We start from the raw sequence: 22,885 nt of genomic DNA on the forward strand, positions 1-22,885 counted from the left end.
ATTTCGAAATGTCTTTAAAGGACCTTACCAGAAACAATGTCTCTAGAAAAAAATCTGTCTCCACTTAAGCAGTCTGAGTATTCTCTTTATTTCAGTATTACACATTTTTTCACTTTTTAATCCCACAATTATACCAATTTATAATGTTAAACTGTATAACTTCAGCACATCACAGTGTGAGAGAGGCTTTCCGAGTATTTCATGCATCACAGCCAGTCATTCTAGAGGAGGTGGCAGTCCTTCTCTACAGGAAACTGCAAAGTAATGCTCTGTACATTTCAGAAGGGAGAAGGAGAAATGGCAAAAATGGGAATGCAAACGTTCTAACACAAATGAACAATATCCTGCAGGGACAGTCTTCTACTCCCAACAAGAAGCCACTGAATTCAGAAAGATGAATGAGGAAACAAAACTCAAAGTCCTGTTTTCAAATTCTTGATTTTATCTTCAGGAAATTATCTATAATGGACATGTGACCTTTTCATGCACAGAAAGACTCTCTACAGTTACAGCCTACCCTAACACATCTTCTAGTACTGTACTTCCAAGACACTCTGAGTGGGACAGAACACCAAACCCACCCATGGGCCAAAGGAAGATTTTGTTGTGCAGTTTCCTGCTCTTTTCTGCCTTGGGGAAGATGAGACCCCTGTACTCATAGGGTCAAAATAGCCTTTTACTCTACAGAGCTGGAATTGCCAACATTGCAATGGCTGGATAGGGCAAATTCACTGTTTCCCAGGGAAGAAATAGTGAAACATCAGTAGTTTCACAATGGTCGAACAGACAGACATACTGAGAAAAAGCATAACACACCGAGCCTGCACATCTCAGACAGAGACATCCAGAACCCCAGAAAGAAAAAGTCCCATGCTAGCAGAGAATCGTGAGAAACGATTTTGTACGATCTTGCTTTTCTGGGCAGGGAAAAGGGCTTTGGTGCCAATTCAGCAAGTGTGAGATTTGTCTGCTCAACTCGACCGTTGTGTTATAGCAATTAATAGGGGTTTCATGGCCTAGTCAGAAAGTAAGAGAGAGGAGCGTAGAAGGAGTGGTAACTCCATTCATAAATCGTATCAGAAATGACCATACCTGAACTAAAGTATGTTCCTGATGAAGTGAGAACCTTTCTTTTGTTTTCTTCTTTCTGTTTTTGGAGAAGTTGAAAACTATTATTCTGACTCAGAATATGAGTGAAATTGGTTATGCCACTTGAAAACAAAGGTTTTCTTGGGACAAATCAGTGGCACAGGTTGCAGCCTGAATCCCTTTCTACTAAGAGCTGTAAAGCCTCCTGCTGTGCAGAGCCCATCTAGTCAAAGGAAAGAGCGTTGAACTGTCCTGCAGAGAGAGTGCCAGCACTGTCTGGGGCCATGTACTCGCTGCTGACAGGGCCTGCGGGGAAATCCTGTTCCTCATGGGGGCCCTGGCCCACGGCGCAGTGCTGTGGGGGCAGGCTGGGCAGGATGGGCTTGAGGAATCTGAACTCGCTGTTGCCCGAGCCCGTGGTGAGGCTGATCTCGTAGCAATAGGGGCGGGGCAGGGTCCCTGCAGCAGCGGCTGCATGGGCCAGGCCGCTCTGCAAGGTGTCGGCAGCATAGAGCACCTGGCCAGCCTTCAGCTCCTTCCTCCTGCACAGCCTGCGAGCCACCAGCGCTGCGGTGGAGATGAGGAAGAGGAGGGAGACAAAGACCAAGGCAATGATTAAATAGGTGGTGAGGGAGGCGGCCTGATCCTCGGTGGCCGGGCTGCTGTGCGGGAGGCGCACGTCGGAGAAGTCCTTGAGCAGGAGAGCGCTGAGAGCTGCCGTGGCTGACAGCGGGGGCTTGCCGTTGTCTCTGACCAGCACAAGGAGCTTCTGCTTGACGCTGTCTCTCTCTGTCACCGGCCTCCTGAGACGCACCTCGCCGCTTTGGAGGCCCACGGAAAACAGGCCTGGGTCGGTGGCCCTCAGCAGGTGGTAGGAGAGCCAGGAGTTCTGTCCCGAGTCGGCATCGACGGCCACCACTTTGCTGATGAGGTAGCCCGCCTCAGCCGACACGGGCACCAGCTCACTGGAGGCCGGGCTGCTCTCGGGGGCCGGGTAGAGCACGAGCGGGGCGTTGTCGTTCTCGTCCAGCACCACAAGGCGGACGGTGACGTTGGCTCGGAGGGGAGGAGAGCCCGCGTCAGAGGCACTGACCGTCACCTCGGTCTGCCTCAAGTGCTCGTAGTCCAGGGGCCGCAGCACAAACACGTGTCCCGTCTCAGAGTTCACCGAGATGCAGGAGCACCAGGGCCGCTCTGGCCCTTGCTCTGCTGCCAGGGAATAGGTCACCTTGGCATTGAGCCCCACGTCAGCATCTGCAGCGCTCACGGCCCCAACAAACACCGTGGGGACGTTGTTCTCCCGCACGTACATGGTGTAGGAGGTCTGGTTGAAGACGGGGGCGTTGTCGTTGACGTCGGAGATGTCCACGGTGAAGGTCTGCGTGGTGCTGAGAGGAGGCGAGCCCGCATCTGCTGCCGTGACCCTCAGGACGTACTGAGGCGTCTCCTCGCGGTCCAGCGCGCTCACTGTCACCAGCTCATAGTAATTCTTATAGGCCGGCCGCAGGGAGAAGAAGAGCTGATCCTGCAGGGCACAGGAGATCTTCCCGTTGGCACCAGAGTCCCGGTCCCTGACCGTGAACAGGGCAACCACCGTGCCGGGCACTGTGTTCTCGGGGAGGGGACTGCTGAAGGAACTGACCACCAGCTCTGGGGCATTGTCATTCACATCCACCACCTCCACCAACACTTTGCAGATGGCTGACAGCCCTCCACCATCTCTGGCCTTCACAATCAGCTCATGCATTTGTGCTGCTTCAAAGTCCAGAGGTTTTGTGATTTTAATTTCACCAGTTATGGGATCAATCACAAATGCTGATTCACTCTGACCCACTGCTTGACTGAGTTGATAGGAAACATCCCCATTAACTCCTGCATCCTTATCTTTTGCTAAAACATTCAGAACCACAGAGCCCTCTGGTGTGTTCTCTAAAATCTGCCCTATGTACTCCTCCTGCGTGAACATGGGAGCATTGTCATTTACATCTAGAATGACAATTTTCACTTGGGTGGTCCCACTCTTGGGAGGAGTGCCCCCATCCATGGCAATCAGACTGAAACTCATCTCTGCCTGCTCCTCTCTGTCTAGTGGCTTTTCCAATACAAGTTCAAGATACTTCTTGCCTGTGATCTGACTTCCGTATGAGACACTAAAATATTCATTCTCGGGATTAATGCTGTACTCCTGGACTGTGTTGCTGCCAATATCGAGGTCCTGAGCAGCCTCAATAGGGAAACGAGAACCTGGGTCGCTCCTTTCCACGATGTCAAAACTGACTTGATCATCGGGGAAGACAGGTGAATGGTCATTGATATCCTCCAGATCTACCTCCACCCGAAAGAACTGCAGGGGGTTGGAGAGCAGCAGCTCGAAGGGGAGCATGCAGGTGTCGGACTGGGCGCAGAGCTCCTCCCGGTCGAGCCTCCCCGCCACGACGAGGCGGCCGGAGGCGCGCTCGAGGCGAAAATGCTGCCGGCCGTCCTCCGAGACCAGGCGGGCGCGGCGAGCCGAGAGCTGCGCCGGCGTCAGCCCCGCGTCCTCCGCCAGCTCGCCCACCAGGGAGCCGCTTTCCGCCTCCTCGGCTACGGAGTAGCGGATGGGCTCGGCGCGAGCGAGCGGCAGCCCCAGCAAAGCACACACACAAAGCACTTGCCTTGCGAGCGCCATGGCGCGGCGGCGGCGGCGGCGGCGGTGACCGGTGTCGGAGTCGCGGGCGATTCCGGGCGGAGAGCGGCGAAGTGCGGGCCGGGCGCCTTCCCTCGCTGTCTGAGATTGCGGCCGGCGGCCCGTAAGGCAGCCGGGGTGTGCCGGCAGCGGGGGACACGGGGCAGCGCTCGCTGCCGCAGCCGCTGCCACCTCCTCCCGGCTGCGCTGGGCTGGTCTAAGCTGAACTGAGCTGAGCTGGGCTGGGCTGGGCTGGGCCGAGCTTGCTCGGGCTGTGGCGCTCCGGGCTCGGCCGCCTCCGCTGCCGCAGCCGCTCGGCGCCGCCTTGGCCGAGGGCACCACCCAGCGGTGCGCGCTGGGACTGCAGCCGCCGCCGCCCGCAGCCCGCGCTGCCGCTCGGCCCGGCCCGCGATCCCGAAGGCAGCGAGAAACCCGGGGCCGGCACCGCAACGCGGCCTTAACCAGGGCAGCCCAAAGACCAGGCTCAACCCAGAAGGACAGAGGAGTCTCATTCATCAGCAGGAGAAACCGAGCGGAAAGAGGGCGATGGTGACATCCCGGACATGCAAATGAACACTCCCGGCTGCACCTGCATGCTCAGGCACTGTACTCACACAACATTGCTAAAGACACGGGGACACAGTGAGAAGTTGTGCAATTTCGAAATGTCTTTAAAGGACCTTACCAGAAACAATGTCTCTAGAAAAAAATCTGTCTCCACTTAAGCAGTCTGAGTATTCTCTTTATTTCAGTATTACACATTTTTTCACTTTTTAATCCCACAATTATACCAATTTATAATGTTAAACTGTATAACTTCAGCACATCACAGTGTGAGAGAGGCTTTCCGAGTATTTCATGCATCACAGCCAGTCATTCTAGAGGAGGTGGCAGTCCTTCTCTACAGGAAACTGCAAAGTAATGCTCTGTACATTTCAGAAGGGAGAAGGAGAAATGGCAAAAATGGGAATGCAAACGTTCTAACACAAATGAACAATATCCTGCAGGGACAGTCTTCTACTCCCAACAAGAAGCCACTGAATTCAGAAAGATGAATGAGGAAACAAAACTCAAAGTTTTCAAATTCTTGATTTTATCTTCAGGAAATTATCTATAATGGACATGTGACCTTTTCATGCACAGAAAGACTCTCTACAGATACAGCCTACCCTATCACATCTTCTAGTACTGTACTTCCAAGACACTCTGAATAGGACAGAACACCAAACCCACACATGGGCCAAAGGAAGATTTTGTTGTGCAGTTTCCTGCTCTTCTCTGCCTTGGGGAAGATGAGACCCCTGTACTCATAGGGTCAAAATAGCATTTTACTCTACAGAGCTGGAATTGCCAACATTGCAATGGCTGGATACGGCAAATTCACTGTTTCCCAGGGAAGAAATAGTGAAACATCAGTAGTTTCACAATGGTCGAACAGACAGACATACTGAGAAAAAGCATAACACACCGAGCCTGCACATCTCAGACAGAGACATCCAGAACCCCAGAAAGAAAAAGTCCCATGCTAGCAGAGAATCGTGAGAAACGATTTTGTACGATCTTGCTTTTCTGGGCAGGGAAAAGGGCTTTGGTGCCAATTCAGCAAGTGTGAGGTTTGTCTGCTCAACTCGACCGTTGTGTTATAGCAATTAATAGGAGTTTCATGGCCTAGTCAGAAAGTAAGAGAGAGGAACGTAGAAGGAGTGGTAACTCCATTCATAAATCGTATCAGAAATGACCATACCTGAACTAAAGTATGTTCCTGATGAAGTGAGAACCTTTCTTTTGTTTTCTTCTTTCTGTTTTTGGAGAAGTTGAAAACTATTATTCTGACTCAGAATATGAGTGAAATTGGTTATGCCAGTTGAAAACAAAGGTTTTCTTGGGACAAATCAGTGGCACAGGTTGCAGCCTGAATCCCTTTCTACTAAGAGCTGTAAAGCCTCCTGCTGTGCAGACTCCATCTAGTCAAAGGAAAGAGCGTTGAACTGTCCTGCAGAGAGAGTGCCAGCACTGTCTGGGGCCATGTCCTCGCTGCTGACAGGGCCTGCGGGGAAATCCTGTTCCTCATGGGGGCCCTGGCCCACGGCGCAGTGCTGTGGGGGCAGGCTGGGCAGGATGGGCTTGAGGAATCTGAACTCGCTGTTGCCCGAGCCCGTGGTGAGGCTGATCTCGTAGCAATAGGGGCGGGGCAGGGTCCCTGCAGCAGCGGCTGCATGGGCCAGGCCGCTCTGCAAGGTGTCGGCAGCATAGAGCACCTGGCCAGCCTTTAGCTCCTTCCTCCTGCACAGCCTGCGAGCCACCAGCGCTGCGGTGGAGATGAGGAAGAGGAGGGAGACAAAGACCAAGGCAATGATTAAATAGGTGGTGAGGGAGGCCGCCTGATCTTCGGTGGCCGGGCCGCTGTGCGGGAGGCGCACGTCGGAGAAGTCCTTGAGCAGGAGAGCGCTGAGAGCTGCCGTGGCTGACAGCGGGGGCTTGCCGTTGTCTCTGACCAGCACAAGGAGCTTCTGCTTGACGCTGTCTCTCTCTGTCACCGGCCTCCTGAGACGCACCTCGCCGCTTTGGAGGCCCACGGAAAACAGGCCTGGGTCGGTGGCCCTCAGCAGGTGGTAGGAGAGCCAGGAGTTCTGTCCCGAGTCGGCATCGACGGCCACCACTTTGCTGATGAGGTAGCCCGCCTCAGCCGACACGGGCACCAGCTCACTGGAGGCCGGGCTGCTCTCGGGGGCCGGGTAGAGCACGAGCGGGGCGTTGTCGTTCTCGTCCAGCACCACAAGGCGGACGGTGACGTTGGCTCGGAGGGGAGGAGAGCCCGCGTCAGAGGCACTGACCGTCACCTCGGTCTGCCTCAAGTGCTCGTAGTCCAGGGGCCGCAGCACAAACACGTGTCCCGTCTCAGAGTTCACCGAGATGCAGGAGCACCAGGGCCGCTCTGGCCCTTGCTCTGCTGCCAGGGAATAGGTCACCTTGGCATTGAGCCCCACGTCAGCATCTGCAGCGCTCACGGCCCCAACAAACACCGTGGGGACGTTGTTCTCCCGCACGTACATGGTGTAGGAGGTCTGGTTGAAGACGGGGGCGTTGTCGTTGACGTCGGAGATGTCCACGGTGAAGGTCTGCGTGGTGCTGAGAGGAGGCGAGCCCGCATCTGCTGCCGTGACACTCAGGACGTACTGAGGCGTCTCCTCGCGGTCCAGCGCGCTCACTGTCACCAGCTCATAGTAATTCTTATAGGCCGGCCGCAGGGAGAAGAAGAGCTGATCCTGCAGGGCACAGGAGATCTTCCCGTTGGCACCAGAGTCCCGGTCCCTGACCGTAAACAGGGCAACCACCGTGCCGGGCACTGTGTTCTCGGGGAGGGGACTGCTGAAGGAACTGACCACCAGCTCTGGGGCATTGTCATTCACATCCACCACCTCCACCAACACCTTGCAGATTGCTGACAGCCCTCCACCATCTGTGGCTGTAACACGGAGTTCATGATGCTCTGCTGCCTCAAAGTCCAGAGGTTTTGTGAGTTTAATTTCCCCAGTTTTGGGATCAATCATGAATGCTGACTCACTCTGTCCCACTGCCTGGCTTAGTTGATAGGAAATGTCTCCATTGACTCCTACATCTGGATCAGTTGCCAGCACAGTCAGAACCACAGAGCCTTCTGGTGTGTTCTCCAAAACCTTTCCAATGTACACCTCTTGTGTGAATTTGGGAGCATTGTCATTTACATCTAGAATGACAATTTTGACTTCTGTTGACCCACTTCTGGGAGGAGAGCCCCCATCTACAGCAATGAGAAAGAAGATCATCTCTGCGTCTTCCTCTCTATCTAGTGGCTTTTTCAAGACTAGCTCAATATATTTTACATCCTCACTCCGACTTCCATATGAGACACTAAAGTACTCGTTCTCGGGAGAGATGCTGTACTCCTGGACTGTATTACTGCCAATATCGAGGTCTTGTGCTCCCTCCAGTGAGAAACGAGAACCTGGCTCTGTCATTTCAGGGATCCTAAAATTCACTCGCTCTTCTCGGAAAACAGGAGAATGGTCATTGATATCGTCCAAGGTCACCTCGACCCGAAAGAACTGCAGGGGGTTGGAGAGCAGCAGCTCGAAGGGGAGCATGCAGGTGTCGGACTGGGCGCACAGCTCCTCCCGGTCGAGCCTCCCCGCCACGACGAGGCGGCCGGAGGCGCGCTCGAGGCGAAAATGCTGCCGGCCGTCCTCCGAGACCAGGCGGGCGCGGCGAGCCGAGAGCTGCGCCGGCGTCAGCCCCGCGTCCTCCGCCAGCTCGCCCACCAGGGAGCCGCTTTCCGCCTCCTCGGCTACGGAGTAGCGGATGGGCTCGGCGCGAGCGAGCGGCAGCCCCAGCAAAGCACACACACAAAGCACTTGCCTTGCGAGCGCCATGGCGCGGCGGCGGCGGCGGCGGCGGCGGCCGATGTCGGTGTCGGTGTGGGTGTCGCGGCGGGTGTCCCGGGCGATTCCGGGCGGAGAGCGGCGAAGTGCGGGGCGGGCGCCTTCCCTCGCTGTCTGAGATTGCGGCCGGCGGCCCGTAAGGCAGCCGAGGTGTGCCGGCAGCGGGTGACACGGGGCAGCGCTCGCTGCCGCAGCCGCTGCCACCTCCTCCCGGCTGCGCTGGGCTGGTCTAAGCTGAACTGAACTGAGCTGAGCTGGGCTGGGCTGGGCCGAGCTTGCTCGGGCTGTGGCGCTCCGGGCTCGGCCGCCTCCGCTGCCGCAGCCGCTCGGCGCCGCCTTGGCCGAGGGCACCACCCAGCGGTGCGCGCTGGGACTGCAGCCGCCGCCGCCCGCAGCCCGCGCTGCCGCTCGGCCCGGCCCGCGATCCCGAAGGCAGCGAGAAACCCGGGGCCGGCACCGCAACGCGGCCTTAACCAGGGCAGCCCAAAGACCAGGCTCAACCCACAACGGCCAAGAGCCTTTCCCGACAGGAGAAACCTCACAGAGACAGGGAGTTGGTAAAAGCACATGCATGCCAATGAACACCTTCCTTGCTGCATCTCCACACTCAGGCAATGTACCAACCAGACATTGCTTCACTTAACGACCAAACATTGCTTCAGTCAAGGAACACAGTGAGAAAAGAGTCGCAGAATTTTGAAAAGCCTTGAAGGAGCTTTCCAGATAAGCACGCGTCTAAACAATTTCTATTTTCACAAAAGGAGTTAGGACGTCATGTGTATTTAAGTCCTACACAATTTTTTATTTGTTAACCTCAGAGGTATACCAGTTTACAACCTTAATCTCTATAACTTTGTCAGAATACAGTGTGAGGGAGTCTTTCTGATTATTTCATGCATCACAGACTTCATTGAGACCACCAATTATTCTCGATGGGGTGGCAGCTCTTCTCTAGAGTAACTGGCTCAGTACAGTGCTCAGAAGGAGAAAAGGCAGACATGGGAAGTCTCTAAGACAAACACAGAAAATCACATCGGGACAACTTTCTACTTCCATCAAGAAGCCTTGGGATTCAGGAACAACAATGAACAGAACAAACTCAACACCTTTTCTTAAGTTCTTCTTGACTCTACCTTCCAATAATTGTCTTTTTATATTTGTGGAATTTTCCCTTAATGTATTCAATGACAACAAACATCTTTCTGTTACATGTTACAGCTCTGTTCAGTTACAATCTACCCTACCACTATTTGTGCTCCTGTAATTCCAAGGCAATCCTGAGGTGACAGAACACACAGGCCTTTCTCATAAGCCAAAGGAAAACTTTTTTGTGCCTTTTGCTGCTCTACTCTAAGCTAGATAATGAAGATGAGACTGCTGTTTTCACAGGGTCCAGATCACCCTCTTCCCTGCTGGGCGGGCATTGCCTGTGCTGCAGTGTCTGGGTGGGACTGACTCCCTGCTTCACCAGGCAACACAACTGAAGCACCTGCAGATATTCAACGTCTGCATGGCCAAACATAATTCCAAGAAAGCAAAGCACACATAGCTGACATCTCAGACAGAGACATCCAGAATCCAGGGAAGAAAGGGCCTAGTGCTCACGTGATATTAGTACTCACAATGTCCTTGCTTTCCAGAGCTGGGAAAAAGAGATTTTCTTTTTCAGTGAGGATATGATTCATTTGGGCAAAAGTGATATTGTCTTGAAGATCAGAATAAAAAGATTCTGTGTCTTGTCAGTGAGCAAGAGAAAGCAGATCATAGATTGAGTTTAAGCAGATACATAAAGCCTGATAGAAAAGGCAGTAACAGACGTGAAACCCATTTTAAAAAAGTGAGAGCACCTTGTCTTCTTATATTTCCTTCATTGCTTTGTGAAGTGGCAGACATGTATTTTGAAGAGAATTTACCGGAAGTTGGTTAAACCAATTTAAAATACAAATTTCTATGGAGGAACCATTGCCACATGCTGCGGCATGAGCCTTCTCCTCCGATGGGCCATGAAGTCTCAGTCTGTGCAGAGCCCATCTAGTCAAAGGAAAGAGCATTGAACTGTCCTGCAGAGAGAGTGCCAGCACTGTCTGGGGCCATGTCCTCGCTGCTGACAGGGCCAGCGGGGAAATCCTGTTCCTCATGGGGGCCCTGGCCCACGGCGCAGTGCTGTGGGGGCAGGCTGGGCAGGATGGGCTTGAGGAATCTGAACTCGCTGTTGCCCGAGCCCGTGGTGAGGCTGATCTCGTAGCAATAGGGGCGGGGCAGGGTCCCTGCAGCAGCGGCTGCATGGGCCAGGCCGCTCTGCAAGGTGTCGGCAGCATAGAGCACCTGGCCAGCCTTCAGCTCCTTCCTCCTGCACAGCCTGCGAGCCACCAGCGCTGCGGTGGAGATGAGGAAGAGGAGGGAGACAAAGACCAAGGCAATGATTAAATAGGTGGTGAGGGAGGCGGCCTGATCCTCGGTGGCCGGGCCGCTGTGAGGGAGGCGCACGTCGGAGAAGTCCTTGAGCAGGAGAGCGCTGAGAGCTGCCGTGGCTGACAGCGGGGGCTTGCCGTTGTCTCTGACCAGCACAAGGAGCTTCTGCTTGACGCTGTCTCTCTCTGTCACCGGCCTCCTGAGACGCACCTCGCCGCTTTGGAGGCCCACGGAAAACAGGCCTGGGTCGGTGGCCCTCAGCAGGTGGTAGGAGAGCCAGGAGTTCTGTCCCGAGTCGGCATCGACGGCCACCACTTTGCTGATGAGGTAGCCCGCCTCAGCCGACACGGGCACCAGCTCACTGGAGGCCGGGCTGCTCTCGGGGGCCGGGTAGAGCACGAGCGGGGCGTTGTCGTTCTCGTCCAGCACCACAAGGCGGACGGTGACGTTGGCTCGGAGGGGAGGAGAGCCCGCGTCAGAGGCACTGACCGTCACCTCGGTCTGCCTCAAGTGCTCGTAGTCCAGGGGCCGCAGCACAAACACGTGTCCCGTCTCAGAGTTCACCGAGATGCAGGAGCACCAGGGCCGCTCTGGCCCTTGCTCTGCTGCCAGGGAATAGGTCACCTTGGCATTGAGCCCCACGTCAGCATCTGCAGCGCTCACGGCCCCAACAAACACCGTGGGGACGTTGTTCTCCCGCACGTACATGGTGTAGGAGGTCTGGTTGAAGACGGGGGCGTTGTCGTTGACGTCGGAGATGTCCACGGTGAAGGTCTGCGTGGTGCTGAGAGGAGGCGAGCCCGCATCTGCTGCCGTGACCCTCAGGACGTACTGAGGCGTCTCCTCGCGGTCCAGCGCGCTCACTGTCACCAGCTCATAGTAATTCTTATAGGCCGGCCGCAGGGAGAAGAAGAGCTGATCCTGCAGGGCACAGGAGATCTTCCCGTTGGCACCAGAGTCCCGGTCCCTGACCGTAAACAGGGCAACCACCGTGCCGGGCACTGTGTTCTCGGGCAGGGGACTGCTGAAGGAACTGACCACCAGCTCTGGGGCATTGTCATTCACATCCACCACCTCCACCAACACCTTGCAGATGGCTGAGAGGCCCCCTCCATCGGTGGCTCTTACACGGATTTCATGATGCTCTGCTGCCTCGAAGTCCAGAGGTTTTGTGAGTTTAATTTCACCAGTTATGGGATCAATCACAAATGCAGACTCACTCTGTTCCACAGCCTGGCTGAGCTGATAGGAAATGTCTCCATTAACTCCTGCATCTGGATCTGTTGCCATCACAGTCAGAACTACAGAGCCTTCTGGCATGTTCTCTAAAACCTTTCCAATGTACACCTCTTGTGTGAATTTCGGAGCATTGTCATTTGCATCTAGAATGACAATTTTCACTACTGTTCTCCCAGTTCTCGGGGGAGAGCCACCATCTACAGCAATAATGTGGAAGCTCATCTCTTCCTGTTCCTCTCTATCTAGTGGATTTTCCAAGACCAGTTCAAGATACTTGTCATCCTCCCTCCGACTTCCATAGGAGACACTGAAGTACTCGTTCTCGGGAGAGATGCTGTACACCTGGATGTTATTGCTGCCAATATCAAGGTCCCGAGCTCCTTCCAGTGGGAAACGTGAACCCGGCTCCCTCGTTTCAGGGATCCTAAAACTGACTCGATCTTCTGGGAAGACAGGGGAATGGTCATTGATATCCTGGAGAGTGACCTCGACCCGAAAGAACTGCAGGGGGTTGGAGAGCAGCAGCTCGAGGGGGAGCATGCAGGTGTCGGACTGGGCGCACAGCTCCTCCCGGTCGAGCCTCCCCGCCACGACGAGGCGGCCGGAGGCGCGCTCGAAGCGAAAATGCTGCCGGCCGTCCTCCGAGACCAGGCGGGCGCGGCGAGCCGAGAGCTGCGCCGGCGTCAGCCCCGCGTCCTCCGCCAGCTCGCCCACCAGGGAGCCGCTTTCCGCCTCCTCGGCTACGGAGTAGCGGATGGGCTCGGCGCGAGCGAGCGGCAGCCCCAGCAAAGCACACACACAAAGCACTTGCCTTGCGAGCGCCATGGCGCGGCGGCGGCGGCGGCGGCGGGCGGTGTCGGTGTCGGTGTCGCGGCGGGTGTCCCGGGCGATTCCGGGCGGAGAGCGGCGAAGTGCGGGCCGGGCGCCTTCCCTCGCTGTCTGAGATTGCGGCCGGCGGCCCGTAAGGCAGCCGAGGTGTGCCGGCAGCGGGTGACACGGGGCAGCGCTCGCTGCCGCAGCCGCTGCCACCTCCTCCCGGCTGCGCTGGGCTGGTCTAAGCTGAGCTGAACTGAACTGAGCTGGGCTGGGCTGGACTGGGCTGGGCCGAACTTGCTCGGGCTGTGGCGCTCCGGGCTCGGCCGCCTCCGCTGCCGCAGCCGCTCGGCGCCGCCTTGGCCGAGGGCACCACCCAGCGGTGCGCGCTGGGACTGCAGCCGCCGCCGCCCGCAGCCCGCGCTGCCGCTCGGCCCGGCCCGCGATCCCGAATCCGGAGCGGGGGCTCCTGCGGCAGGGTGCGCTCACATTCTCCGCGGAGAGAAGTTCCAGGGCGGATGGGCACTATCCCTGGGAGAGTTCCGGCGCCGGAGCATCGTCGGCAGCTCCTCCGCTTCCAGTCTTCTCGCCTCGCTGGTCCGAACTCTTGGCCTGCTGTGCTCCTGTCTACCCATTGTCGCGTCCGTGGCTTTCGAGAAACGCGGCGGCAAGAGAGGCTCAACGATTTTCCAGGGCACCATGAGGCAGAGGCTGATTTCGGAGGGACTGAGCCGCGTTCCACGGCAGGAGAAACCGGCATGAAGCCTTTGCAGGGAAATTATGCCTATAACAGCCGGGAATGGCACTACTAGTACTGGGTAATCTCTGAGGACGGGGAAGGGAGGTGCGTCTCAGCACAGCTCAGGCATGGACGCGCACGCCTACTGGCCAGTCTCGCTGCTAAAAGGGAGGAGTGGCTGTGCTCCCCGCCTGGGTGTCCCGGTCGCAGGCGGGCTGCGAGCGGCGTAGCGGCTCCTCGCTCTTGTCCAGCCCCGCCTCTGCGTTGCTATGAAGGCTGGGCAGGATTGGCCTCACGAACTGGAATTCGCTCCTCCCCGAGCCGCTGGTCAGACACATTTCGTAGCGGTAAGCTGGCGACAGAGTGCCCGTGCTGCCCATGCCCACGCCGTCGCTGGCGAAGTCTCCGTCCGCGTAGCAGCTGGGAGAGGGAGGAGGAAGTTCTGCCCGGACGCGAGCTTTGCAGAGCGTGTTCGCTGTTAAGACGAGGACGGACAAGAGGAAAAGGGACGAGACGCAGCACAGGGAGGCGATGAGGTAAGTAGTGAGCATTTCCTCCTCGGCCACCTGCGGCTGCTGTCCGCCTGCGGGATCGTGGCCAAGCTGGTGGAAAGCATCGGAGAAATCGTCCACCAGTGCCACGGCGAGGGTGGCAGTGGCAGAGCGCGGAGGCCGCCCGCGGTCCCGCACCAGCACGATGAGCCTCTGCCGGGCCGCGTCCCGCTCGGTCACGGCCCGCGCCGTGCGCACCTCGCCGCTGTGCAGCCCCACGCGGAACAGCCCCGGCTCCGTGGCCTTGGCCAGCTCGTAGTTCAGCCACGCGTTCTGCCCCGCGTCCGCGTCCACCGCCACCACCTTGGCCACCAGATAGCCGGACGGTGCCCAGCGCGGCACCAGCTCTCCGGCCGCGCTGCTGTCGGGGCCCGGGTGCAGCAGCACGGGCGCGTTGTCGTTCTCGTCGCGCACGACGATGCGCAGCACGGCCTGGGCGCTGAGCGGCGGGGAGCCGCTGTCGGCTGCGCTCACTGTCACCTCGAAGGCAGGAACCTTCTCGTAGTCCAGCGGGCGCAAAGTCCGGACGGTTCCACTCTCCGCGTCCACTGACACGAAGGATGCGGCGGCGAGGGTGCCCGTCGGTGGCGGCACTACCGAGTATCTCACGCGGGCGTTCTCTCCCGCGTCAGGGTCCGTGGCACTGAGGCGGCCCAGGCTCCTCCCCGCGGGCTCGTTTTCGCTCATCGCCATGGTGTAAATGGCCTGGGTGAAGGTGGGTGCATTGTCGTTCACATCCAAGAGCCGCACGAGCAGGGTTTTGGATGCCGAGAGGGCGGGGGAGCCCTCGTCTCGAGCTCGCACCGTCACGTTGTATTCCTCCACCTGCTCCCGGTCCAGCGTCTCTGATGTCACCAGCGCGTACGCGTCGGCTGCCAGCAGAGTGATCCTGAAGGGTTGCTCTCCTGTCAGCTCGCAGCTCGTCCTGCCATTGTCCCCCGAGTCCCGGTCTCTCACGTTGAAGAGGGCCACCACGGTGTCCGGCGGGGCGGCTTCGGAGAGGGTGCTGGTGAGCGAGGTGATGATCACCTCGGGGGCATTATCGTTCACGTCCTTCACCTGCACCTCCACCTTGCAATGCGTGGACAGGCCCCCTCCGTCTGTGGCTTGGACGTCTATCTCATAGCTCTTTTTTTCTTCATAATCCAAAGGCTTTTTGAGTCGAATCTGGCCTGTCTCTGGGTTTATTTTAAATGTTTGGAGATCTTCCTCTGAATTTTGAAATATGGAATACAATATTTCCCCATTCGTTCCTTCGTCTAAATCGCTAGCAGACACTGCCACCACTATGGTGTCCTCTGAGCTATTTTCCATTACAGAGATTTTATACAGAGTCTGGGTAAATACCGGGATGTTGTCGTTTATATCCAGGACTACCACGCGGATTAAAGCTGTGCCAGACCGCGGTGGATTCCCACCATCCACAGCCGTGATGATGAAAAGAACTTCTGCCTGCTGCTCCCGGTCCAGGGCTCGATCCAACACCAGCTCGGCGTACCTCCCGCCGTCATTTCGCCGCTGGGTGTACACATGGAAATACTCGTTCGAGCTGATACTATAATGCTGAAGGCTGTTGTTCCCCACGTCTGGATCGTGAGCTCTTTCCAACAAAAATCGAGTCCCGGGCATTGCAGATTCCGGGATCGTTAAAACAATCTCTCTGTTTAAGAACACAGGAGCATGATCATTTATGTCGGTGAGTCTCACCTCAGCTCGGAAGGACTGCAGTGGGCTCTCCAGCAGCACCTCGAAACGCACCAAGCAGGGCTCGCTCTGTCCACACAGCTCTTCCCGATCCATTTGCTCTCTCACCACCAAGTCCCCGGTGTGCTGGTTCAGCTGTAAATACTGCTTTTCTCCTTCAGGAACGACTCGAGCCTGACGAGCCAATAATTCCTCACCGGTTAGTCCCAAATCCTTAGCGATATTCGCTACAAAAGAGCCTCTCTCCGCCTCTTCGGGCACAGAGTACCGAGCGGTTTCTGCTCTCATCCCCGAGACGCAGAGGACAAGGAGTAGAGCCGCCGCTCGCCCCGGGAGCGGTTCCTCGCTCTTCCTCGGCTTCATTCTCTTCCAGAGACCCGATCTCCTCCTCTGTAAGCCGGATGGAGCTGCCGATACAGCCTGCCGACCCCCGAGCGGAGCAGCCCGGGATGGTGCAGCCCCGCCCGCCAGAATCGCGGGGGCAGCGGAGCTCTGGAGCTGCGCGGAGCTCCCGCGGTCAGCAGCGGCACCAGGCGGCCGAGCTGTAGAAGGATTCGAAGATTTCCCAGCGCAAAGCCTGGAAAGCAGAGATTAACGGCTCGTTTTCTCCCTTCCTAGGTCAAAGCATAGAGATTGAAATGTCCATACAACCGTATTCAAAGTATGGCCACTGGCTGGATGAGCAATGCCTCTGTTTACCTTCTACTTCAAAACAAAGTTTATATAAAGCTGGGTCGTTCCTTTTGTTTTGGTTCCCCCCCACTTCCCGCAGTGTGAACTCTTTGAATAAAGGATTTTCCGGCTGCTCAGCTGGAACAGCTGTGTATTGTTACAGGGGTCCAGCCACCAGGTGAGGTGGTCTTTTAACCACGGCAGCAAGCGCCAGGGTCGTTCTCGGAATGGACAGAGATTGTTCCCGCAGTTCATGACTTCTTCTGCTGGGAGCCTTTGGGAATGGGCTGGAGGCAGCATCTCAGACCTCAGCTCCACTCAGAAAAAAACTCTTCCGCCTTGCTCCGACTTCTGAGACCGTCCTATTTCCCAGATCGTTCTGATTTTCCCCGGCATTAATTCCATTCCAGATGCACGGATTTATTCCCGAAATCCTGCTCTTGAGTTGGCTTTTTCCTCGGCCATGACTGTGGCAAGCGATCTCGAGACAGCACACTCACCCGGGGGAGTTCCAAGCAGATTTTATTGTTTTCTGACATCACTCATTTGACTCTTTAAAATGGTTCAACGACAGGAATTATCACATTACTTTATAGTTTAATACCGGCTGACCAAAGAAAACCAGAAAGCTTCTTGACACCCTATATTCTACAGCGTCCTAAACTAATTGTAAATGGTTTCGTCTATTTTACTGAAAACCCACAAACAATACTTTTAATTATCTTGGGTTTTAAAAACCGTGAAATAGTATTTTCAACTTTATGGAAAAAAAAGAAAGGAAGAAAGAATACACCGCTCAAAGCCCACTCTTTATAATTAGGAGAGCCTGTAAATTCCTGGTCAAATATGTCGTGTGCCAATGCCAGCAGTTCAAAATGTAAACAGCTTCTGCCTATTTTGTAAGAAATTCCTTTGCAAGCACCACTTAATTTTACATAATATCTGTTTTGCCTGGTGTTGAATACACGGCAGAAAATTAAGATATTTTTATATAAACTCTCTCCATAAAAAGAAAGAAACAAACAAAGCACGAAAGGAAATCCCCCAGAGAAGGTGGTGTAACAAGAAGTTAAAGATCTGCTGCCAGTTTTCTGTATTTCTTGAAGTATGTAAAAGCACTCTCACAATCATACTTTATTATGTATGATAATTGTTGATTATTATGATCATAATTGATTATTATGATCATAATTGATTATTATGTAATCAACATGCAGCACGGTTCTCCTTCTCCATCAACAGCACAGTTACAAAACATCTACATGAATAAAGTACTGCTCAAGGGGAAAGTACTCTCACAGAGAAGGTTTCATCTCCCTGGTACTTTTTAGGAAGGTGTTTGGTCTCTTTGTTCCCTTTTCCGTGTGAGGACAAACTTGACTTTCTCTTCGCTTATTGATGGGAGAGCCAAGGGTTTTGCTCAGAACTGACATTTAGCTCCAGCTCCCTGTTTGCAGGGCAAACTGCACCTGCAGCTCTGGGCCCCGTATCTTCAGAGAGGGGAGCACTGCCCTGCAAAGAACAGAGAGAGCAGCTGTTATTTGCAGTTGAAGGAAAGCAAGCCTCACCGAGAAGCTCAGAGGATGTGAATTACACCACTGCCTGTGTCACACCCCTCCTCTCTACTGGGAGCCAAAGAGCAAGCAAGACTTGGTGGATCTCTGACCTGAATGAAGAACACCTGAAGTCAGAAACCTCCTCCAAAAAGATACTATTGCAAAATCTTAATGAATCTCTATAAAACTTTTATGAGTTTTGAGTAATTTGAAATGGTGAGAGGCCCAAACAGAAACCACAAACAGTAAATGTGGTTTAATTTTGATATATCAAGAAGGGTCCTTGTCTTCCCTGAGGCTACTGTGATTCTGACACTCTGCAGTAAAGTTAGTCCAAGTGGCGGTTATGAAATATGAAAATATTAACTGACCCTGATGGTGTTTGTGTTTCTCCAACCTCATCCATGTTCATCATCCTTCCTACTGTGAAATGCTAGATGGATCCTTGGACACTCTCCATGGAGTCCCTATAGAATCCCATACTAAGAGGTGGCTGACTGATAACCACACTTTTCTGGCCAACACTATCAATGCAAGTCACAAAAACATAAGGGAATTTAATGGCAGTGGTTCCCACCTCCATAGGCTCCAGCAGTTTGTAAGACAGCTTGAGTTCAGCACTGCCACCACCCTGGTGAATGGCACAGGGCAGCACCGAGCACCAGCTCCCAACAGCAGCGCAGGGGACATGGCTGGGGTCACCCTTTGCACAGCTGTCCCTGCAGTCCCATCTGACGCTGGACAGGCCACTACATTCCTGTTACTGCCACCTCCGGGAGGATGTATCCTTAGGAATGGTGTCATTCCTGCTCCAGGTCTCTACACAGTGTGTGGGCAGGACCCACACGTCTGTGGGCACACGGGTTGTGGTAATTGGGGATGGGGCTGCGGCCCAGCCTCATCCCCAATGGGCTACAGCTGTGCAGGACAGGTGATCAGTATTGAAAGTGATGAGCCCTGGCATGCCCAGGTGCACTGATCAATCGCAAAAAGGTAGAGAGGACACACAGGTGCAATGCATGAACATGAAGGGTATAAAAGGCTGGGCTAAAGAACAAGAAGGTCACACTCTTGGAGCCTTTTGGAGGGGTATGGTGTTAGTCTGTATGGGCTAATGCTTGAAGCCTTCTGACATTGTATGGTGTGTTGTGGCCAGATCTGCTGTGACACATCTCTACCTGTACTTTTCACCTTCTCACGGCCTCAATCCTCCCCTTTGAAGAGACACCAAAGACTTGATCTATCACGAATACTCAGCATGGATATGGGCCCAGCTGCCCAGAGAGGTGGTGGGTGCCCCGCCCTGGAAATATCCAAGGTCAGCTTAGCTGGAGCTCTGAGCAACCTGGTCTAGTTGAAGGTATCTGTGCTCAGGGCATGAGGGTTTGGACTTAACAGCTTTTAAAGGTTCATTCCAACCCAAAATGTTCTATCCTTCTATGATGCAGAGAGGCATGGTTAGTCATCATTTGGGGAGCAGCTGAGCCCTGCTGGATCCTCCTGGGAGGCCTCTCCAGCAGTTCTGAGATGCTTTCTATCATCTCCTCCCACCCCAGGGACTCCTCCACCTGCAGTTCTGCAGCTTCAATAGTCCTTGCTCCCAGGGCTTGTCACACCTCCCTCCCGCCTGTCCGATGGCCCTGTCAGTCCCTCACCTGCGCAGTCCAGTCGCCCTCGGCCCCGAGGTTGGCGGCGTCCTGCGAGCACACCGAGCTCCGCTGCTCGCCGGGCCCTGGGGGCAGCCCGGCGGGGAAGCAGGGGAAGAGCGGCCTGAGGAAACGGAACTCGCTGTTGACGGTGCCGGCGGCGAAGCAGACGTCGTACACGTAGCTGCGGGGCAGGGAGCCCGCGCTGCTCTCCGTGGCTGTCGTTGGGAACGTGGGCAAAGTCTCCGTCTCGCTCCGCCTGGCCCGCCGCACCTTCACTACCAGGGCGGCCACCGCGGTGACGAGGAACAGCGCCGACACGCAGACCAGGGAGGCGATGAGGTAAAGAGTAAGCGGCCCGTCGGGCTCGGCGGCCGGTGCCTCCTTGCTCACCCGTAAATGGGCTTCGGAGAAGCCGTCCACCAGTGCCACGGCGAGGGTGGCGGTGGCAGAGCGTGAGGGCTGCCCGCGGTCCCGCACCAGCACGATGAGCCTCTGCCGGGCCGCGTCCCGCTCGGTCACGGCCCGCGCCGTGCGCACCTCGCCGCTGTGCAGCCCCACGCGGAACAGCCCCGGCTCCGTGGCCTTGGCCAGCTCGTAGTTCAGCCACGCGTTCTGCCCCGCGTCCGCGTCCACCGCCACCACCTTGGCCACCAGGTAGCCGGACGGTGCCCAGCGCGGCACCAGCTCTCCGGCCGCGCTGCTGTCGGGGCCCGGGTGCAGCAGCACGGGCGCGTTGTCGTTCTCGTCGCGCACGACGATGCGCAGCACGGCCTGGGCGCTGAGCGGCGGGGAGCCGCCGTCGGCTGCGCTCACTGTCACCTCGAAGGAGCGCACCTTCTCGTAGTCCAGCGGGCGGAGGATATAAACATCCCCGTTTTCAGCGTTGACTGACACCTCGGGCTGCTCTTTGCCCTCCTGCCGCACCAGTGCGTAATTCACACGGGCATTTATTCCTGCGTCGGCGTCCGTGGCCTTCATGCTGCCGATGCGGAGCATGGGGCTGTTGTTCTCCGTGACAGACATGGTATAAATCTCCTGGGTGAACTCTGGGGGGTTGTCGTTCACATCTGATATCTGCACGAAGATGCTTTCCTGAGAGCTCAGCCGCTTCCTACCCCAGTCTGTGGCTGTGATGGTGATGTTATACTCCGCCGTCCTCTCCCTGTCCAGAGCCGCGTTTGTTCTCAGTTCGTAGTAATTATCCAAAGTGGGGGTGAGGCTGAACGGCAAGTCCCCGTCGATGGAGCACTCCGTCCTGCCGTTGTCCCCCGAGTCCCGGTCCCGCACACTGAACAGAGCCACCACGGTGCGTGGCGGGGCGTCCTCGGGAATGGAGGCGCTGAGGGAGGTGAGCGCTATCTCCGGGGCGTTGTCATTCTCGTCCAGGACCTCCACCTGCACTTTGCAGTGCGCAGACAGCCCTCCGCCGTCCGTGGCTTTCACCACCATAGTGTGGGATTTTGCTTCCTCAAAATCCAGTTTTCCTGCGACTCGGATTTCACCGGTGGTCGGGTTCAGCTGGAAGAGCTGCCGGGATCGCTCCGATGTCTGGGTAAAGGCATAACGCACTTTCCCGTAGGACCCTTCGTCGGGATCCGTGGCAGCGACTCTGACCACCAGCTGCTCCAGGGGGCTGTTCTCAGCCAGGCGCACCTCGTAGCTCTCCCTTTCGAAGACAGGAATGTTATCATTGGCATCCACAACCACGATCCGTACCTGAGCCGTGCCCGACCTGGGTGGTGACCCCCCGTCGGTGGCGGTCAGAAGTAAATTCAGCTCTCCCTGCTCTTCACGGTCGAGCTGACGCTGTAGGACGAGCTCCGCATATTTTACACCATTTTTTCCTGTTCCCAGAGAGAGGGAGAAATGAGGATTGGGCGCAAGGCTGTAGTTCTGCAAACCATTAATGCCCACGTCCTTGTCCTGGGCGCTTTCGAGGGGGAAACGGGAGCCAGGAGATGCTGTTTCCAGAATCTCTAAAACCATCTCCTTCTCCGGGAACACGGGCGAGTTGTCGTTTACGTCACGAACTTCCACCTCCCCTCGGATAAGCTGCAACGGATTTTCAAAGAATATCTTAAAGACGAGCGTGCAGGTATCGCTCTGCGGACAGATCTCCTCTCGGTCCAGCGACTCCTTTGCCGTCAGGACTCCGGTGTTTTGATTGAGTCGGAAAAGCTGCTCGTTCCCCTCGGACACAACGCGGGCTTTGCGAGCCGCAAGCTGGCTCAGAGGAACCCCCAGGTCCTTGGCGATATTGGCGACGAAGAAGTCGCTCTCCATTTCCTCCGGCAGGGAGTAGCGGAGGGTTTCAGCCCCGCTCTGACACACGCAAATACACAGAATAAACAAGATCACTTGCCTCTTTCTGTCACCGCTCGGTCTCCCACAGGCCATCACTCTCCAAAAAAGCCATCCGCAGTCCTCGGCGGCTCCCAGCATTTTTAGCAGCGTCCGAAAAAGAGCGGTGTGGGCCAGCAATCCTGGGGTGAAGGAATCTGGAAGCCCCCGAGTGCTCTGACTCCTTTGCGAGCAGCTCAGCTCACACGGTTTTTTTGTCTCCCTGTGTCTGCAAAGCCTGGGCGGACCGAGGAACGCTCCGGTCCGCGGCCAACATCCCCACCCAGCGTCGGAAGGGGGAATATTTGCTCTCCATCGGGGCAGCGCTGCCGGCTCGGGGTTTGCTGCTTGAACCCGCGCTCTTTGTGCCAAAGAGGATAAAAAAGGTGCGGTGTAAAAGCTCTTCTCTCTCAGAAGTGGGATTCCTGCCCACACACAGAGCGCTGCTCCGGGTATCACATCCCAGCTCGCAACCACGAACTCTTCATATGCAGCTTTTGGTTTGCTTTGTGTAGACACGGCAAGTTCCGCTTCCACAGAAGAGATTTTCTTTCTCTTCTCCACTTGTTAATCAGCACAGGACGATTAGTAGGTGTGGCGAGTCAGAGAAGCTATTGAAAGCGAGAGCTGGTGCCAGAGAGCTGACAAAGAATTGTCCTTGAGTAAAAGTTTCATTATCACCACAGGTCGCCATCACAGCAGGATGATAAAGCTGTCCTAGGACACATCATCCTAATGCTATTTTTTTATTTCTGAGTTTCACACCTCGCCTGACTTTTACACTTTTCTATGTGAAAAAGATGCTAAACTTGAAGTCCCGTATCTGCCTAGGGGTGTATGGCCAAGAGCCGGTTAATACGAAAGGCAAGGAAACAAACAGAGAGCCCCTAAATTAAACTCCGCGATACACAAACGCTAACGAGGAGCTAACGGAGACAATGGCAAAGATAAAGCTCTCATCACACTAACAGACGGGCCATTAAAAGAATAATCTGTTGAACTCAGAGGTTCAACAAAAACTCTGTAAAATATAAAGAA

At 55.6% G+C, this 22,885-nt stretch overlaps 3 protein-coding genes across 3 annotated transcripts; all 3 read right to left on the reverse strand.

Moving 5' to 3' along the window:
* Window positions 1–64: 64 nt before the first annotated feature.
* Window positions 65–4,391, reverse strand: LOC118692001 (protocadherin beta-4-like). The gene has a single exon (XM_036391552.2). The coding sequence runs from the start codon at window positions 4,268–4,270 to the stop codon at window positions 1,313–1,315; it is 2,958 nt and encodes a 985-aa protein (XP_036247445.2). The 5' UTR covers window positions 4,271–4,391; the 3' UTR covers window positions 65–1,312.
* Window positions 4,392–4,475: 84 nt separating this feature from the next.
* On the reverse strand, window positions 4,476–12,747 carry LOC118692229 (uncharacterized). The gene is made up of 2 exons (XM_036391903.2): window positions 10,206–12,747; window positions 4,476–8,810 (listed from the first exon to the last, which is right to left on the reverse strand). Exons 1-2 carry the CDS (start codon window positions 12,646–12,648, stop codon window positions 5,719–5,721), a joined length of 5,535 nt encoding a protein of 1,844 aa, XP_036247796.1. The 5' UTR covers window positions 12,649–12,747; the 3' UTR covers window positions 4,476–5,718.
* A 328-nt stretch (window positions 12,748–13,075) lies between these two features.
* LOC118692231 (protocadherin-16-like) lies at window positions 13,076–22,038 on the reverse strand. The gene is made up of 3 exons (XM_036391905.2): window positions 19,514–22,038; window positions 17,709–17,814; window positions 13,076–16,172 (listed from the first exon to the last, which is right to left on the reverse strand). Exons 1-3 carry the CDS (start codon window positions 21,947–21,949, stop codon window positions 13,537–13,539), a joined length of 5,178 nt encoding a protein of 1,725 aa, XP_036247798.1. The 5' UTR covers window positions 21,950–22,038; the 3' UTR covers window positions 13,076–13,536.
* Between the last annotated feature and the right edge of the window lie 847 nt (window positions 22,039–22,885).

Source organism: Molothrus ater, chromosome 15, assembly GCF_012460135.2.
Source record: "Molothrus ater isolate BHLD 08-10-18 breed brown headed cowbird chromosome 15, BPBGC_Mater_1.1, whole genome shotgun sequence".
NCBI lineage: Eukaryota > Metazoa > Chordata > Aves > Passeriformes > Icteridae > Molothrus > Molothrus ater.

Excerpts from the sequence above, each read along its gene's own strand:
- LOC118692001 (XM_036391552.2), bottom strand. The coding sequence starts at position 4,270 with ATGAATGAGACTCCTCTGTCCTTCTGGGTTGAGCCTGGTCTTTGGGCT.
- LOC118692231 (XM_036391905.2), bottom strand. The coding sequence starts at position 21,949 with ATGCTGGGAGCCGCCGAGGACTGCGGATGGCTTTTTTGGAGAGTGATG. Across the intron at positions 17,815-19,513 it reads AGGGCGACTGGACTGCGCAG|GGCAGTGCTCCCCTCTCTGA; the intron begins GTGAGGGACTGA and ends TGTTCTTTGCAG. Across the intron at positions 16,173-17,708 it reads TTCTGAGCAAAACCCTTGGC|CTCGGCCGCCTGGTGCCGCT; the intron begins TCTCCCATCAAT and ends ATCCTTCTACAG.
- LOC118692229 (XM_036391903.2), bottom strand. The coding sequence starts at position 12,648 with ATGGCGCTCGCAAGGCAAGTGCTTTGTGTGTGTGCTTTGCTGGGGCTG. Across the intron at positions 8,811-10,205 it reads CAATGCTCTTTCCTTTGACT|TGAAGCAATGTCTGGTTGGT; the intron begins AGATGGGCTCTG and ends TTGGTCGTTAAG.